Source organism: Gymnoscopelus microlampas (assembly GCF_963454915.1).
Source record: "Gymnoscopelus microlampas genome assembly, chromosome: 20".
NCBI classification, from domain to species: Eukaryota; Metazoa; Chordata; class Actinopteri; order Myctophiformes; family Myctophidae; genus Gymnoscopelus; species Gymnoscopelus microlampas.
The window spans coordinates 14639552-14657187 of record NC_139957.1 but is presented as its reverse complement, the minus strand read 5'-3'; the positions used below and the strand labels follow the sequence as shown (position 1 = coordinate 14657187).

Sequence of the window (17636 nt, the reverse complement as noted above, 5' to 3'; positions counted from 1 at the left end):
TAGATGGTTCATGGCTGTCCACTTGGGGATAGCCAAGGCCCTGCGACGTCTTGGGGCCGGCCGCCTTTTACTTGCCGAATTACCAAAGAGACGTGACACTGTTCGGACAAGTGTGAAACCACTGCACCAATCAGTGTGACATGTGACCCTTCTGGGAAGAAGAGCTGGGTGGGCCATACCAGGTGACCATCACGTGGGGGCATTCCAGACTCTGAGTCCTGGAAGAGCATCTACATCAACATCCTGGGACTTTGTTTTGGGTGAGTGAGTTACTGGGGACACATCTTTGTGGATTTATGTGCATTGTGTTCTTTATGTGTGTAGTTGTGACCTTGAGCGCGTGTGTCTTTCTAACCGCGCAAACTGCTGGACAGGTCAGCGCTACATTTCTTGTGCACACTGCCAGTAGGCCAACTTAGTACCTCCATGCATTTTGTGGCTCTGCATGAGGCTAGCTGTCTGAGAAGGTGTGTGTGCGTGCGTGCGTGCGTGCGTGCGTGCGTGCGTGTGTGTGTGTGGTTGTCTTTCTGTAGCTGATCTCACAAACCGCTGGACCAATGAGTGCCAAAGTTTGTATGCACGCTGCCAGTAGGCCACAGAAGTACCAACACATTTTTTTATTCACTATTTCTTACATTTTATAATGGAATTCAATGGGGCTGTGATCGCAGTAAAGCCTTGCCCAAATGTGGAGTCATACTTAATTCATGTAATTAATGTAGATGCATCAAAGACGTCATAGATAAATGATGCCAGAGACTGGTCATATGAATTAATTTGAATTGAATTAAAGTTTTTTGGAAATATATAACTTAGATTTGATATAAACTGAAGTCAATGGAGAACGGATCGGGCTGAAACCTTGCCCGAATTTGGAGACGATGGAGAGTTGGGTTGATGCAGGATGGTGGGACTTCTAAAATGGCTACCGCTGGAGGGTTATGAGTAGCTCCTGACAGAGAACCTAATGCCATGGTCATTGAGGCGGTCGATGAGGCCGGTATTACAGAAGGCAGCACCTGGAGTGTACACTCCTCCCCTACCTGGGAGTGAATGCCCTTCATACAACAGGGTGACTGCTGCCTGGACCATAGCTGCTGGTGTGGCAACATAGCCAGGCTCTGGACCTATGACCTGAGTGCAGATCTTGGCATTGGGGTGACCCTGTGAGTTGTCTTGTCCCTCTGAGTAGCCCTCCCCAAAGAATATAAGACTGAAATACGTGTCCTCCATCTGCTTCATAGTTGGACCAGCCTTGGAGAAAAAGCCAAAAGAGAAGAATGATGGAAACATAGTGAGGAGTTTCCTTCCCAGGCTGAGTGTGACCATGAGCCTGAAGAACAGGCCAGCGCAGAACAGCTTAACGAGCGAGAATAGACCACCAACCCCAACATAGGCACTGTACTGAACTGGTGAATGTTCTTCTTCATCATAAAGATGTCGCTGGGTTCTCTTAACTACAGAGGGGTCAGAGCCCATGAAAGGGATGGTATACTGCTTAATCTCCTTACTGAAGAACACAGAGCCCCTCATTTTAACTCTGGCTCCCACGACAGGCATGGGTTTGTGGTTAAACTTTCTCCTCAGTTGGCGTAGAGCGTGGCTGTCTGAGAAGCCGTAGATGGCTGACTGCCAGGTCGCATCGTGGCCGACGGCCCCCTCGGGTCCAGTGGTAATGGTCAAGAAGCTCTCCACCGCTGTCAGGGTTCCTTTGAACTGTTGCTGAGTGTAAAGAATGCCCATGTCTGCCGGGATAGAGTCAAACCCACAACTGCCAATTACATACACTCCTTTATCCATGGCCTTACTGTGATAGACCAGCTGCATACGCTCCAAAAAGTGAGGTTCCCCACAGATGTCTATGCAGTGAGCGCCATTCTCAATGCAGGCTTTCACCACTGGCTCTCCATAAAATCTGTATGGTCCCACACAGTTGAGAATTACCACCCCTTGTTGGCACATCATGGCCAGTGATTCTTCATTGGACACATCTGCAACAATTATTTCAATGTTGGTTCTCAACTGTGGCATATGCAGCCTCTCTGCAGCTTGATTTAATACCCCTTCCAGACGCTCCCAGCTTCTTCCGGCTATGGCCCATTTGAGAGAGTCGGTGGAACGTTCGGAGGTGCATCGGGCGACCTCTTCCACCACAAACTGGCCAGTAAACCCAGAGGCACCGAATATGATGATGTGATATGGTCGATTAGATATTTCAGTCGCCATGGTGTATATGACTATAGGCACTCTAAACACTTCAATATATGGGTGCATATCCATGTATATACCGTATATGCAGATTTGCGCTGATGTCGGGCACGTCCAGTCCATATATGGGCATATGGGCTTGTATATATCATCTGGGTTATTGCGCTGACAACGTGGTGAAGTGACCAGCATGTTCAGGTACTGGTACCCAGCATTAGCAGGGTTATTGTGTGGGTGAACTAGGCTCTTTCCCTCCCTCGGTCGCTCCCCTTCTCACTCTCACTCTCCCTCTCTCTGTCCCACTGCCCCCTCCTCCTTTATTATTCTTGACTTTTTTCATTCTATTTGTATTTTTTCCTATTTTATTTTTTCTTATCAAGAATAACAAGACTTTCACTGCCTGTAATATTGCTACCAGCTGTATTGACTGCTATGTTGCTTCCAACTGTACTGTGTGCATGTGATAAATCAACTTCACATGCTGTTTTTGGTATCTATCAAGAGTTTGCTTTCAAGTTCACAAGTTCACACAATCTTGCTACACCATTGGTAAAATACCTATCTGGCTTCTCAATTTTTTTAGGGAAGTGAAAACCCACGTAATATCATTCTGGTGTAAAACATTATGTAATATACCCCATGATGCTTTGTGTAATGTTTTGTAAAGTACACAATTGTCTGTGAATTCCCTTTCACAGACAATGGTGTGCCGTGTGCGTGCGTGCTTGGGGCCTTTTGCTTGACAGAAATTAAACTGAAGCAGAGCTTTTTATGTCCTAGTCATCACTGTTCAATGTATTTCTCCGACCACCAACCAACTTCTTCACTTCAAAACAAATGTACCTTGTTTTTCTGTTATATATATGTATATATAACAGAACTGTATTCATAATGTGTGTGTGTGTGTGTGTGTGTGTGTGTGTGTGTGTGTGTGTGTGTGTGTGTGTGTGTGTGTGTGTGTGTGTGTGTGTGTGTGTGTGTGTGTGTGTGTGTGTGTGTGTGTGTGTGTGTGTGTGTGGGCTTGTTGCTCGCATGAGGGACTCAAGAGTGAAGCGTCACTGAGTGAAGTCCCCATATCTTGCCTCCACCAAGAGAGCTTTCTTGGCACAGGGGGTTGTTGGCCGGAATGGTGAGCTGTGGGTCTTGAGTTCGATCCTGGCTCGGGCGATGCACTGTTCGGTTGTTACAATATATATTTTGTAACAACCGAAAGTCCCATGTGGCAGTGTGAAAATGAAACTAAAACGGAGCATAATCTTGCAGCCAGGCAGTGAGACCAAACATATCTTAACCAACATCCTTGCATCAAAGGCTTGTTATGACGTCATTATCTCTTCTGTATTTAAGTTGTCTGTAGAGTATGCAAAGGTGTTCTTTACTTCTGTTGTTGAGAACAATGTGTTTAACAATTAAGAGCTGTCTTCCTTTCAGATTAGGTGGGCATAGAGGTAAGAATAACTCAATTATTATTATGATGAAATCAAACAGGATTAAATGTGGATTCTTAACTTATAAATATAATAATTATGTTTTTGTAACGTGCATGAATGTGAAATTAATGTGATGTGTGCATACACTGCCATTGGTGAGGATGTTGTACGGTTCACTATGAAGCTTGTTTGTAGGTGCTTCAAATGCACATATTGTAAACGGGGTCAGTGCATACTTGTACATAGTCTTGTTGACAACAGTCGAGAGGTCTTTATTCTTGAAGTTGGCTGTGTGTGTTTGTTTGACTTGTACATATAGGCATTTTTATGATAAGTGTTAGAAATATCAGACTCTACTGTACATCATCTAATATTTGTAAGCCCCCTTTGTAACTTTGTAACAAAGTGGGCTTTATAACTCCTAAGTGGTTCAGTGTTCAGGAATGTAGTATTTGAATCCATTCTCTTTGAAATATAAGTTGTGGATTCAAATATAGCATTTAAAATGTGTGTGACCTTTAAAACCAAGTAAACCTAAGTAACTTAGAAATGAATCTATTCATAGTACAAAATAAGTCCCAAGCACCCAAGAAATGTCAGGAGGAGGATCAAATTGAAAAGGTTTTGTTGCCAACATGTTTCGTCCTGTCGATCTTCATCGAGGCTCAAAGACAAACGGGCGAAACCTGTACCACCATTTTTTATAGACATGCCATAATAAAGGCTTTTTGATTTTATTCAGATTTCTCCTCCTGACATTACTTGATCTACTCTTGCGCCAAGCTGAATCCTCTGCTGTTATGATCATATTATTTTACAAACTAGTTTGAACTACATTTCCTAAGTAAATATAGAAGAGCAAACTATATTTCTCTTGAGAGTAGCTTTGCTGTGTTCAACTTATTTCATTGTTGTGAAGGTAACTTGTAAAACCTTTTGTCCAAAGGTTTATTTTCTTATGTAATAAGAGGAGAAACAAAACAGAAAACAACACAAAACAGAAAAAGATCCTGCAGAATATACAGCCAGCCCAGTGATGTAAACAACCCACACAACCACACACCTCATCCACACAGTAAAATGAAAAATGTGCAGATACACAATAATATATGTGCACAAACTGAAGTTGGGAATCATATCTGTACTGTCTCTACAAAAAGACCAAACAGTGCAGTGTGGTTGTTTGGTAGAAGAGACACCCAATACAAAACAAAATAAAAAATGAAAAGGATGAAAGGATAGCGCCACACCCCAAACATCAGGGTACAATAATAGTGTAAAATTAAAGCAGACACTCAGCTCAGAGGATTGCTAGCTTATTAAACAAATTGCTTCAGCACTGGCACAGAAGAGTTTCTGGACTCTTGGTGCTGCCAGGAGTTGATTAATGCAGATAGGCGTTGTTAATTGGTTAAGGTTCACAATGTTAGTCACTGCATGTATGCACTGCAAAATAAGTGGGGTATATGATATCACGCAACATTTTTGCAAGTGTTATTCCAGTATGTTTGTTCAGTCTTATAAGTACAAGTCTTTCTAGGTGAACTACTGGCTGTAGCCTATACTGTTGCAATATCATCTATAATTGAATACTTGATCGAACTGTTCAAAAACTGAAATTCAGATTGAAATTTGGTTACTGTGCCCTTAAGACATTTCAGTGTCTGTAATAATGTGTTCAAGCTGTTTAGTCTGTGTGAATGTAATACAGAATAAACGACAATAGCCTAATAATCAAATGACAATCGGATCACACTCCCAATTAACACAGGATCTTGTTTTATTAACCTTTGGAATTTCCCTAGCTCTGCGTTAGGTTAGGACGGAGTTCTCCAGCTAGAATTTCCCATAAGATTGGAGAGCTCACCGAAATGGGGGTAGATGCAGGGAGGAGGGTCCACTCCTAGTGCTGTCATGGAAAAATAACGCCTCGTCTTTGGAAGGCATGACCAGACCCGAATAAAAGCAGGCAACTTAGCTCTATTCAACTTCCACTTTGATTTCTGGTTGCATCCACCCGACCACCCCCAAGGAAAATGCTTTACTAAATGCTCATTCAAATACTGCACTTTACATTTAGGCCAATAAATGATCGTTCGTTGGGTGTTGTGGTTGCAGAAGATCTAAAGCCCAAGAACCGTGAGGACTCGTCTTCTTTGTCATCCATAGATAGCCTACTTATTTTATCTATCTATCTATCTCTATCAATCCATCCATCTCAGGACAAATGACCCTTCCGCCGCAACAGAACGGGAAAACTAAAGGAGGACATTTTTTCAGACTGCCTAAACAACTGAGACGAAGCGCGAAAACTACTTCCAGTTCCAATGTTACTACTAATGCAACAGACGCTGTTACACCCGCTGTTGAGACACACAGAGGTGAGAAGCCTACTGCACTACACTATATGCCCAAACTACAGTGGTGGAAAAAGTACTACATTGTTTTACTTAAGTAAAGTATCAATACTGCAATGTAGAAATACTCTTTTACAAGTACAAATCCGGAATTCAAAATTTACTTGAGTAAAAGTGCAAAAGTATTGGTATCAAAATGTACTTAAAGTAGGCTACCAAAAGTAGAAAGTACTCATTATGCAGAATGTCCCGTTTCACAAGTTATCATATCATATGTATAAAATGTATACAAATCTGTTGAAAATAGCCGAGCTACATAAAGCTCACAATGCGTAGCGATGCAACGCATTGTGAACTTGTAGATCGGCCATTTAGCCAAATAGCCGCAAAGTATAGGGCTGAAGTGGTTAATGTATGTTTTGTAATAATAATCGAAAACTACAAAGTAACTAACTAACGTTTTTAAATCATTGTAGTGTAGTAAAGGTGCAACATTTGCCTCTGATATGTAGTGGAGTGTAGGCTATTGAAAATTGGAAATACTCCAGTAAAGTAAAAAAATACCTCAAAATTGTACAGTACTTGAGTAAATTTACTTAGTTACTTTCCACCACTGCCAAACTGTTACAACTTTTGGGGAAATTTACATTATAATTTGCTTTCCTCTTCAGATGAAATCTCATTTGAGCAGAACCTGGAGCATCTCCGTCTGTCGGAAGCTGGAAAGCAGCTGATCGACAGAGAAGAGCGTCTGTTCGGGGGGACGGACCCGCTCGAATGTCCGAAAGATCAAGTAGATCAACTCGCTGAAGACCACAAGACCCTCCTCGGGTGTGTGACCCAGGTTCTGAGGGAGTCCCTCGACCCGGCGAAGGAGGAAGGCGTAGAGGTTTTAAAGTCCGCCGTGAAAGCTCTTCTCCACGAAGCGGAGCAGGACAAGAGATGGGCTTCAGCGGAGAGGAGAAGCCAGACTGCCCCGGCATGGAGACCGAGTCGCTGGAGACGACGACTGGATTCCACGCTCCAGCAGACCGTGGAAGAGCGAATGGACGCGGCTGGTTCTGTGGTGGATCAGGCGGAGGGGCGGTCGTCTGTTCAGATGGAGATAGATGGGAAGGGGAAGAGGATCAAAGAAGACCTCCAGAGGGTGGTGGAGGTCCTGAGGGACTGCTATCCGGTGGAGATTGATATTTGTAACCACTTCGCCAGGCTGTACCACCAGGACTTCAGCTCCAGGCTGAGCAAGATCGCAGACTTTGTGCTAAACGAGAAGGACTGCGCTCATGTCCTGCGTTGGGTGAACGATTACTATCCAAAGTAAGTAGCCTAAATGTGTGGCTTACACTTTTTGGGTTTAAACAAAAGTTTTTATTATTATTACTAAAAAGTTAAAGCTCTATTCTGATCATAATCCTGGCTATAAACTAATAATGTTTTGTTTGAGGATAACGGGTCTTCCCTAGCCTGGCTCCACTCCCTGAATCGCTAGCCTCGCATAATGGAGTGAAACGAAATGAAAATTCAGGCTGAGTGTCAGGCTAGGTCTTCCCATCTCCAGCTCTTTTATATTAACAGAAAAGGGGCTTTTTCAAGTGGGTGGGTTGCCATTATCAGCTTACATTTTTATAGTGGTCCAGTTCCACATTTATCTGCTTGCTCACTTCCAACTTCACTTGTTTATCCTGTATCCTGTAGTTATAGTCTCCTTATTGGATAAAATCAGTAGACACATATTTTATCCGGCCTGAAAATGCATTTTCTGTTGACTAAAATGCTGGAAAGACAGGGAGACTTAGCTCTGGTCCAACGCTATGGATCAGAGCTAAGGGAGACCACTGTTACTGAACAGACATTCTACATAAATGATTGCTATCAGAATGTAGAACTATTGAAAGCTTTATTTTTAACAAGAAATATCACTTTAAAATCATCATAAAGATTAGGGAGCATGCTAATCGCTAATGTGACTGACTTACTTTCTCTCTCTGTGCCAGTATACTTAAACAATATGAGAAAGACATCAACTGTGAGGCATTGGGGAAGCTGTTGTCTGAGAAAGTGTACAAACCGATGGAGGAGCAATATCTTTCCAACTCACAGGTAAATCAGCTTGATCTATATGCAGTACATCAGGGAGAGGTAGATTGTTAATTGTACATGTTTTTTAAGCAGGTGTTGTATGAGTGAGTAATACAATTGATTCTTAGAGGGCTCATGGAATGTTGTAAGATGGGAAAGAGTATAAGCTTGTCTGTACTGCAAGCTCCATATGAGTGGTGAATCCCATGAGGAATAAAAGTTAAATGGAATTCCTGAAGCTGTTTTGAATAAACAATAACAACTATTAAAAAACAATAGGCCATTTGAAGACTGTTAGGAGCACAGTTCTGCAGCATAACTGTGTGTGTGTGTGTGTGTGTGTGTGTGTGTGTGTGTGTGTGTGTGTGTGTGTGTGTGTGTGTGTGTGTGTGTGTGTGTGTGTGTGTGTGTGTGTGTGTGTGTGTGTGTGTGTGTGTGCGCGCATGCCAGAGAGAAGCCTTTTTATGGATAACTAACTAATCCTGTGTTTGTGTGTGTATGTTAACTTGTGTCTAGGTGATCGTGCAGAAGCGCATCAACCTGATTCTGAAGAACGAGGTTGAAGCATGGATGAAAGGAGATAAGCCTGAGTTTGAGGAATATTACTCAAGTCCATTGGCCATCGATGTAGTTCAGGTAGAGAATGCTCAAGATGCAATACTTTTTTTTGCCCACAGTTTGGTGTTTGTCTCAATGCATTCAAAGGAAGACGATAAAAGACAAAAAGTAAGGAGAAGTTAACCTAGTTTATACAGATGCAAGTACTGTAAGTATAATAAGTGTGCTATACTACAGGTATACTGATATCAGGCGGCATGCAAATAGGGATGCACTGATGAATCAGTCAAACATCGTTACCGGCTGATACTCGCTTTGTTGACTGTCATCGGCTTACTGGCAAGTAACATTCACCGATGCCATAGGCTGATGTTGTTTCTGTTGTGTCATAAATCTATAAGATACATTTTGTGCTTACTAAAAGATAGTGTGATGAAGCGATGAAACATTTCAAACTGTTTTTATAATGAAGATTTATTTGTTTCCCTGGCACAAAAAAAACAATGGCAACCGTTATTCGGCCAAATTGTTACTTTAAACATCAGTATCAGTATAGGCCCATCATTTCCCTATCGGTACATCCCTAGTTAGGGCCACAGTTGATGAAGTATTGAGGAGACAGGCTCAAGGTTAGAACTCAGATTAGTGCCATCATTGATCCTACTTACAGTAAGAGTGATGCATTTCACAAGTGCAACCACTAAACTTCAGTTTCCGGATAAATATGATAAATGATAGTAAGGAACACATGGGTGAGATGGCTAAAACAATACTCCTATAATACTGGAAAGAAATGCCAGAAATTATGAAGTAGGAGTTATGGGCTTAGAAGAATGTACAAAGCATTTTTTATGTCTCTGTTTTCTAACAAAAATGTCTCCCCACAATATCAGCTTATCAAGAACTGGAATCAGTCTAATCTTCTCATTTAGATTGACAAACATGCACAGCATTATCTTTCTCTGAAGATTGGAATTTTGTTTTATGGTTTGAATACTGTATTACCTGGATGATGTTGTAGTTTTCATAATCCTTTGTATTTTTCTGAATTTAGTGTCTCAATGGTACCATGCGGTCAGCAGAAGTTTATTTAGGAGACCAGCAGAAGGCCCTGGCGGTAATGTGCCTTCTTGAGGACTTCCTACAAAGGTAATGTTATACTGTATCTAACATAACATTTACTATATATACTGTAGCAATATTCACAAGTGGTGAAGATTTTATTGATTCCTTGACTTTATTTAATAGTAATATTTAACAGGCATATGGTCATCCTCTAAAACATCCCATATTTATAAAGCTGTGTGTGTGTGTGTGTGTGTGTGTGTGTGTGTGTGTGTGTGTGTGTGTGTGTGTGTGTGTGTGTGTGTGTGTGTGTGTGTGTGTGTGTGTGTGTGTGTGTGTGTGTGTGTGTGTGTGTGTGTGTGTGTGTGTGTGTGTGTGTGTGTGTGTGTGTGTGTGTGTGTGTGTGGGGGGGAGAGTTGCAGAGAGAATTATACTGATATTAACAAGTAACTTTTAAGTGTCCTTTTCATTTATTACAGTTTTAAGAAGTTCCACGAGGATGTAATCAAGGGAACCTCTGCAAACAGCAAGCCTGTAATGATGGCAAACCTCATCTGTGTAGAACAATTTAGGTATGTGTCATAAAATCATTTGTATCCTCAGAAATACAATAATGAATTGATATTCCATGAAAACAAAATGCTCTATTTAGACCATTGCAAGAAAATGTGTTTTCAAAAAGGTGGCAGCTCATCCATCGTCCATCGTAATTTGACACAGCTAGTCACATTTGGGAAATGCTGCATTATACTTGTCTCTAGCTTAGATTTCAAGCCATGTTGGTGTGGCCTAGTTTGATGTGTGCCAAGTATCTAACTCAACCATCAATCAGTGCGGAGGGCAAATTTCTTGCCTGTAGTTGGCAAAGAACAGTTGGTTTAGTGTGATGAGGGGCGAAATAGCTGAATGGGTAGAGAGGCCGCCTGCAAAACAGAAGGTTCCTGTTTTGCATGCGGGCCCCGGACTGGTCCCGATGTGTCCATGAAAAAGACACTTAACCCCTAACTGCTCTGCAGACACTATGCCCATGGTGACCACTGCTCCTGTTACTTAGCATGGGTACCCCAAAAAAGTACCCCAAACGAGTGGGGACCAAATGACTATTATCCTTCTTTAAATGCACAAAATCTTTGCATGCGAATAACTGTTATTTAGACACAAAGTGAAGGAGGAGAAAATAGCATTTGATCAACATATAAATGGAATAATATATACTGTACCTGGTGAATTCTGCAGCGAGTATGATGTAGCCACTTTAGCTCAAAGTGACAGTTAAGCACACTATTGCACTGATTGGTCAGCTACCTGTTGTATTGCCCTAATGGTTATCAGTCATTTTCACAATATTGTATTATAGCCATTGAACTGTGATGTCTACCTCTGTGCAGGGACTACATCATTAAGAAAACGAGTCTCTTCCCAGAGGAAGTAAGGGAAAATTGTTTGTCAACTCTGACTGCTATGAAAGAATCAGGATATGCATACTTACTGAGCCCTATGCACAAGGATCTGAAGGTATTCTTTATATTTTCAGCAATTTTGTCCCTATCCAACTGTATGAGTTTTCAGAATTTCTTTTTTTAGAATGTGTAGCAAATGTACAGGAATTTGTGCAAAGGCTGCACAGTCAAATGAGTTAATTTCACTCGTGAGTCTAAAGATTTACCTACATCTTACTGTGTTCTTTGTAGTAAGTTCGATGAAAAAGCAACACTTCCAATATTTAAAATAAATAGAAAGATCTCATTTATGATTTACATGATCTATTGTCTATTCTTCTATTCTTCTATTATCTATTCTAATTACTAACATTGAACTAACATATCCAATGTCTTTTTGAACCCCATCAAACACACAGCCTCAGTACAGAAAACTGGGAACCAGTGAATGGTTGAATAAACCTTTGTTTGAGGAGCTGCTGAACAGTTTGGAAAAACGTATTCAGGATCTCAAGGGGCTGAACGAGTTCTGTCATCAGGTAGATAAAACTTGCATTTGCTTTTTTAGAAAATTAAACAGTTTAAATTTAAAACATGGAAAACATAGCCTTGCAACAATGAAATCGCTGGTTTGAATCTGATTTTACTTGGAAAATCAGGGAGAGAGGTTTTGGACAGAATAGTGCTTTCCCCTCATTGAGAGACACTTAAGCATCTCAATCACAGACTGCTGCAATTTATAATTTAGGCATTTAGCAGATGCTCTTATCCATCGTGACTTACAAGTGCACGATCGGAGACTGGCTGCTCTAGTAGAGCTACTGAACTGTCAAAAGCCGAGGGCTGGATGTAAATGTGTGTATGGGTGTAAAGCCCAGGGTTGCTAGACAAGACCCTCTACTTACAACGGTAACCATTGCAGGTTCAAACTAGATATGTTGTCCATCTGCTATTTGTATTTGAAGTGAAAGAAGAGCCTTAACATCCCTATTATAACAGAGCCGCCCACAATGTCTTCCCTTTCATCATAGAGGATTTTATTATCAGCTATAATGTCGTAACAATCCAATGTAGACTTACCACGAGGCTTCTGGTTGTAAAACAATGCTATATGCTCCCGTAGAAGCCACACATCTTTATGTAATCAATCTAGCTTTAAGAAAAACTTGTTTTATTTGCGATGTCATGGAGAAATACTTTCCCACAATCATAATGTGTTGCAGCGACGTCTCTGATTGGTGGAGCTTGCGTTACTACTAATGTTAGGCCCCTGTTACGCTCTATTTTAACTTTACTGTGAAACAACTGCTGAAAGACAGACAATTAGATACATTGAAAATAAAAGGAAGGTAGATTGATTGATTCTATGACCTATTGTTTACTTGACTTATTGATATTTTGGTTTAATATTGATCGACTTAATGCAGGAGCTGATGGGACGGCTGGAGAGGGAAGTGACATCGGAGTACGTCTCAAGGCTTCTGAAAGACAAGGTCAAGCTGAAGAACAAGGAGAAGCAAGAGCAGGCAGCCAGAACTGTGACTGAAAATGGACACAGCCTTCACGAGCTGTTTTCTAAAGTGGTGAGACATTACACTGACATCACACAATAAGTGGGGGCAGTAGAGGGACTCTAGGGATTCATAAAATTAAAACCCTTGCCAATTATTTATTACAGTTAAATAAAATTGAAACTAAAACAAGAATAATCGATGTGAAAATGAGTTAGCTAAATTTAGTTTTTATTTAAAGAAACTTTTTTTATAGAATCGTTCAAACATGGTTTCCAGTTTTCTGAAGTTGAACGCTCCTCTGAATGGTCAGTTTTGCTGTTGTCAGCAAAGCTGGTGATATCAAAAGTAAGAGTAGACGATAAAAGCCATGATAAACATGTTGAGACTCGAGCGTCTTTTGATTTAGATCAGTTTTTAGTTCAGCACCAGGGTGTGTGGATGTGTGTGACCTGCTTTGATTCACATGGAATGATTCTCATTCCACGTGATGAGAGTTTGCACTGGGAAAACTATAAATTATGAAGGCAGGCTGAATTTCTCGTCATTTAATGACAAGAAATCAAGCTCTTGGCACACAGAACGCATTGGGAGGTGTTGCCTGATTTACACACATTCTCCTCACAATAGAACAATAGAATTCTTGTGTACTTGTTTAATGTACATGGGGCCCAGGAGCTTATTGAGTTCGGTGTTGAAGTTGGATCTGAGATCTGCTGGCAGTAGTGATGTTATGGCTGTACACAGTAGCTTTCAGGGTTAGACTAACACTGATACACACACAATAAGGAAATGAAACTATCACCATCAAAGCAGGCGTTTGGCCTGAATATTAAGTACACGATCTTCAACACTTTGGCTGGGGCACAGGACATTTTTGCATATCAAGACTACACACACAAACACAATTTAAATATGCATACACATAGAGATGATACAACTGCACAGTGTGCACATACATGGATAAACCTTTAAGTAGGAACCATGCGCACAGCGCCTTCAAGCACCTCAATGAAATGAAATGTAAAGGCTTTATTTCTTTATTACTATTGCTGCTATTTTATTATTATTCTTTGTTATTGTTTATTATTGCTGCTATAATGTTATGGAATCAAAACCACATTTTACTCTTGTGTACTGTAAGAACAATACAATAAGAAAATATCTTGAATCATGAAAACATGTTGGTTTGATCAATGTCATTGCTTTGGGGTCTTGAGGGATAGATTTTAAGGCATTTCTAGTTTAATTTCCATTGAAAAAAAGAGGGGGAGAGGGGGTAGAGACAGGAGAGTGAGTAGACAGGAGAGGGGGTTAAAACAGGAAGACATGTGACAGAGGTCATGAGCTGGCTGCAGCGTTTGTTCCTGCAAGTGCTTGCACGCACTGACTGACCTACAGTAATATACACACACACACACACACACACACACACACACACACACACACACACACACACACACACACACACACACACACACACACACACACACACACACACACACACACCAATGCAGCAATTTATCTATGCAAGGTCACATTGTACATGTACATTTTTGATGGATGTCTGATGAGGCATCAATCATATCCATGCAGTAGGTTGAACCAGAGTTTAAAGGCCATTATTGTTAACAGGGTTCCAGGGAGGATTGGCTGGCTGACATTCTGCCCAAGATTGCAGAAGTGCTGAAACTCCAAGACCTTCCTTCCATTCAGATGGAAGTAGCATCACTGGCAACATTTTACCCTGACCTGAGGTAACCTTTACATTCTATTGAACTTCTTTTGCTGGCCTCTCTGACTTCCGGGGAAGGTGTGTGTCAGTTGTCAATAACGTTTGACAATGTGCAAAATGGCAATTAAACATGTGTCTAAACATCACAAAAGTGGAATTTATAATAGTATTGTGAAGGAACAAAATATGAAAAGTGGAAAGATGACAGAGCACACAGAGATGTTTTGTCGTGTGAGTGTCCTCACTCCTTTTCTACCATCACCAAATATATCTGTGTTTATTTATTTTCTGCAGAAATGCAGTCACTAGGGATTGTATGATTTCTGTTTTTTAAATCATGTAGAATCTCGTAGATATCCAATACCCACACTGTGGGTATTGTTTTCCTGATACTTTGTACTACTTTACTATTGCTGTACTCTCTGCTTGAATTAGTAAATGATGTTACATTTCTGATTCAATTATCAGGGATTAAAGTAGCACTATTTAATTATTTTTAAAATGTAATTTTGTCCAATCTGTAATGGTATGTCAATACAATATAACTTATACAATTGGGGTGGTTGTATATTGTCTCCCTGCTCTTCTATTGAGACATTTAGATCGTGTCAAAGGTCATGTCTCACCTGTGTCACCTTTTCTTAATGAGATAAAGTGACAAACATGTCTTGTTTTTAAAATTCATAATTCAGATTATGTTATTATTTATTAAGTATTTTATTTTGAAAAGATGAACAATTTAATTGAACTGTTTCTTTCTGATCTACAGTGACAAACACGTCATTGCCCTGCTGAAATTGAAGACCAACCTATCCAACAACGACAGGGAGAAGGTGAAGGCCGCTTTTCAAGATAGTTTGGCTGAAATCGATCATCAGGATGCCCAGCCTTTTTTTTCCAAAATACTGATCAAATAAGGGCTCTAGAATGCAACCATGATGGTTGCACATGCGACCGAAAATCTGTGAAGAACTGACCCCACTCTGCCTCTGATTAGCTCTCACCCTGATATTCTTCTATGCTGTATGCAGGTGGGGGGAAAATAAGGCAGGTGTGAAGCCGTGCCCTGTACTCTTTCTCAAGCAACATCACAGCAGCACATTATGCATTGCATTTATTGCAACGAGTGGGGCCAAAGCATGGCTGGGAAAATTGCTTTTGCTGTCGATTAGGCTCTGTGCATGATTGTAGTTGGCTCAGCAGATTTGAACTGGAAACACGACACTTTTATGTGTTTCCGGTTCAAATCTGCTGCTGAGCCAATCAAATGAAGCTATTGAAATACTGACCTGGAACAGGAAAAGGGAATGCCACCTTCTGGAAAAGGGAACTACAGTCAAGCACAGTGCTTATTGAAACGTTAGAAATAGCCCTAATTTTAAGTGGACATATGCAGGTGCTTATAACAATCAATTGATTGATTACAGGGATGGGAGTGTGGTACTGCTTTCTGGTAAATGTCCAGTAAGGGAAAACTCCATAGGTTCACTTCCTATTATAGCCATGTGTCCTTGATAAGACACCTTGAACTTAATATAAGTTGTAGTGAATATGAGTGGCAGCTAAACACAGTATCTAAAATGTTAAAATACATTATATTAAAAAAGCTAAGTACAGTATTTAAAAATCACACCCTGTGTGAAGGTAGCGGCGCCTTTGATACATTTTGTCATCGATATGTGTTTATAATGTGTTTATAGCCACGTGTCATGTGAAGCTTGACCAATCACTTTGTTGACGGGTCTGACCAATCAGAACGTTGACGGGTCTGACCAATCAGAACGCTGACGGGTCTGACCAATCAGAACGTTGACGGGTCTGACCAATCAGAACGTTGACGGGTCTGACCAATCAGAACGTTGACGGGTCTGACCAATCAGAACGTTGTCGGTGAACACGGACAAAGTCAGGTATAGAGCAGGATCCGCTTTATACCTAAAGGTATAGAGCGGCTAGCGCCGCTAAAAATGCAAGTTGTGGTTAATCTACCAGAGTCCAGGTCTTAGTACACTCTCCTTTGTGTTTGGGGTGAAATGTTTTTTTTTGTTTTTATCCTTTGTGCTTTTTTTCGAGTTCAGCTCAAATGAACATCAGTGAGTGTATTGAGTTTTATATTGTATTTTCAGTATACAGCGTTATTAGCTGTTGTTACCAGTGTTATCCAACTGCTGTCAATACATTCACAGTCGGCCATACAGTATATCTTATGTAGACATATATTTTTCTATTAAATACATTAAAATGCAATGATAATGTGACTTTGATTAAAATGGCAATGACATTTAATGCACTGGATGGATTACCTATGTCATGCAAGTTTATAGCCTGACGTGAATGGAAACATGGTTCAGCTTGTAGGTCTGCTATTTTTTAATTCGGGCTTAAATGGTTAAATCATAATGCATTTTCGTAAGTTTGGGTCCTGGGGTTCCCTTCCTATAAATATAGTGGAGTCAAAAGTACTATTTCTTTTTTCAAATGTAGCTAAAGTGTTAAAGTCATAAGCTCCAAGTAAAAAAACAAGTACAGATTCTCAAAAGTACAGTAAGTAAGTAAGTAAATGTGTCAGTAAGTATACCAGGAGTCAAGAGGTCATGACCTATGCTATGTGTTACACCCAAGGGGTATAAGAAGTGACAGTTCATATGAATGGCCTGTTGTTTCGCTGTTTCACCCCTGCTGGTGTCAGGAAGAATTACTCTCCATTCAAGCGGGTGGGTTTTTCCTGAACTTTAGACTTGATTTTATTACCTTTTAGATAGGTTGGTCTTCAGTTTCAGCAGGGCAGAGACACGTTTGTCACTGTAGGTCAGAAAGAAACGGTTAAATTAAATTGTTCATCTTTTCAAAATAAAAGACTTAATAAATAATGACATAATCTGAATTATGAATTTAAAAAACACTTTGTCACTTTATCTTATTAAGAAAAGGTGACACAGGAGAGACATGACCTTTGACGCGATCTAATGTCTCAATAGAAGAGTAAAGTCGGTGTTGATTATTCAATTGCTTTGAGTGTTTGTAATTTGTCCTCGACTTCAAGATTCAGGATTTGTATTTTTACATATTTTATACGTTACACAATAGTAAAATGATTTGGCTATAGTAGCAATACTAAGAAAAAGGCATGTACATTACTCACAGCACACAGCAAGGTGCTGTGTTCCCCCTAAACCTAACCCTAAACCCTAACCCTAACCCAAATGGGGAACATAGAACCCGTCTTGTTATGCAAGGTGTCATGTGCGAGTGTG

The 17636-nt window shown here is 40.5% G+C and overlaps 2 protein-coding genes across 3 annotated transcripts; one reads left to right on the top strand and one right to left on the bottom strand.

Moving 5' to 3' along the window:
* The first annotated feature begins 37 nt into the window (after positions 1–37).
* On the top strand, positions 38–16629 carry tnfaip2b (tumor necrosis factor, alpha-induced protein 2b). 2 transcript variants are annotated; one of them, XM_084045519.1, is made up of 12 exons: positions 38–260; positions 5861–6019; positions 6667–7312; positions 7990–8095; positions 8591–8710; positions 9687–9781; positions 10177–10269; positions 11086–11212; positions 11556–11675; positions 12564–12719; positions 14283–14404; positions 15152–16629. In XM_084045519.1, exons 2-12 carry the CDS (start codon positions 5866–5868, stop codon positions 15297–15299), a joined length of 1887 nt encoding a protein of 628 aa, XP_083901645.1. In that variant the 5' UTR covers positions 38–260; positions 5861–5865; the 3' UTR covers positions 15300–16629. The 2 variants fall into 2 exon arrangements, with proteins under 2 accessions (XP_083901645.1, XP_083901644.1); XM_084045518.1 differs by lacking the exon at positions 38–260 and adding an exon at positions 3568–3656.
* LOC311036681 (saccharopine dehydrogenase-like oxidoreductase) lies at positions 267–2931 on the bottom strand. The gene has a single exon (XM_084045521.1). The coding sequence runs from the start codon at positions 2398–2400 to the stop codon at positions 940–942; it is 1461 nt and encodes a 486-aa protein (XP_083901647.1). The 5' UTR covers positions 2401–2931; the 3' UTR covers positions 267–939.
* Positions 16630–17636: the final 1007 nt, after the last annotated feature.

Coding starts and splice junctions, on each gene's coding strand:
- tnfaip2b (XM_084045518.1), top strand. CDS start 3,569: ATGCAAAGGTGTTCTTTACTTCTGTTGTTGAGAACAATGTGTTTAACA. Junction 8,711..9,686: donor TGGCCATCGATGTAGTTCAG/GTAGAGAATGCT, acceptor TTCTGAATTTAG/TGTCTCAATGGTACCATGCG. Junction 11,676..12,563: donor TGAACGAGTTCTGTCATCAG/GTAGATAAAACT, acceptor GACTTAATGCAG/GAGCTGATGGGACGGCTGGA.
- LOC311036681 (XM_084045521.1), bottom strand. CDS start 2,400: ATGCTGGTCACTTCACCACGTTGTCAGCGCAATAACCCAGATGATATA.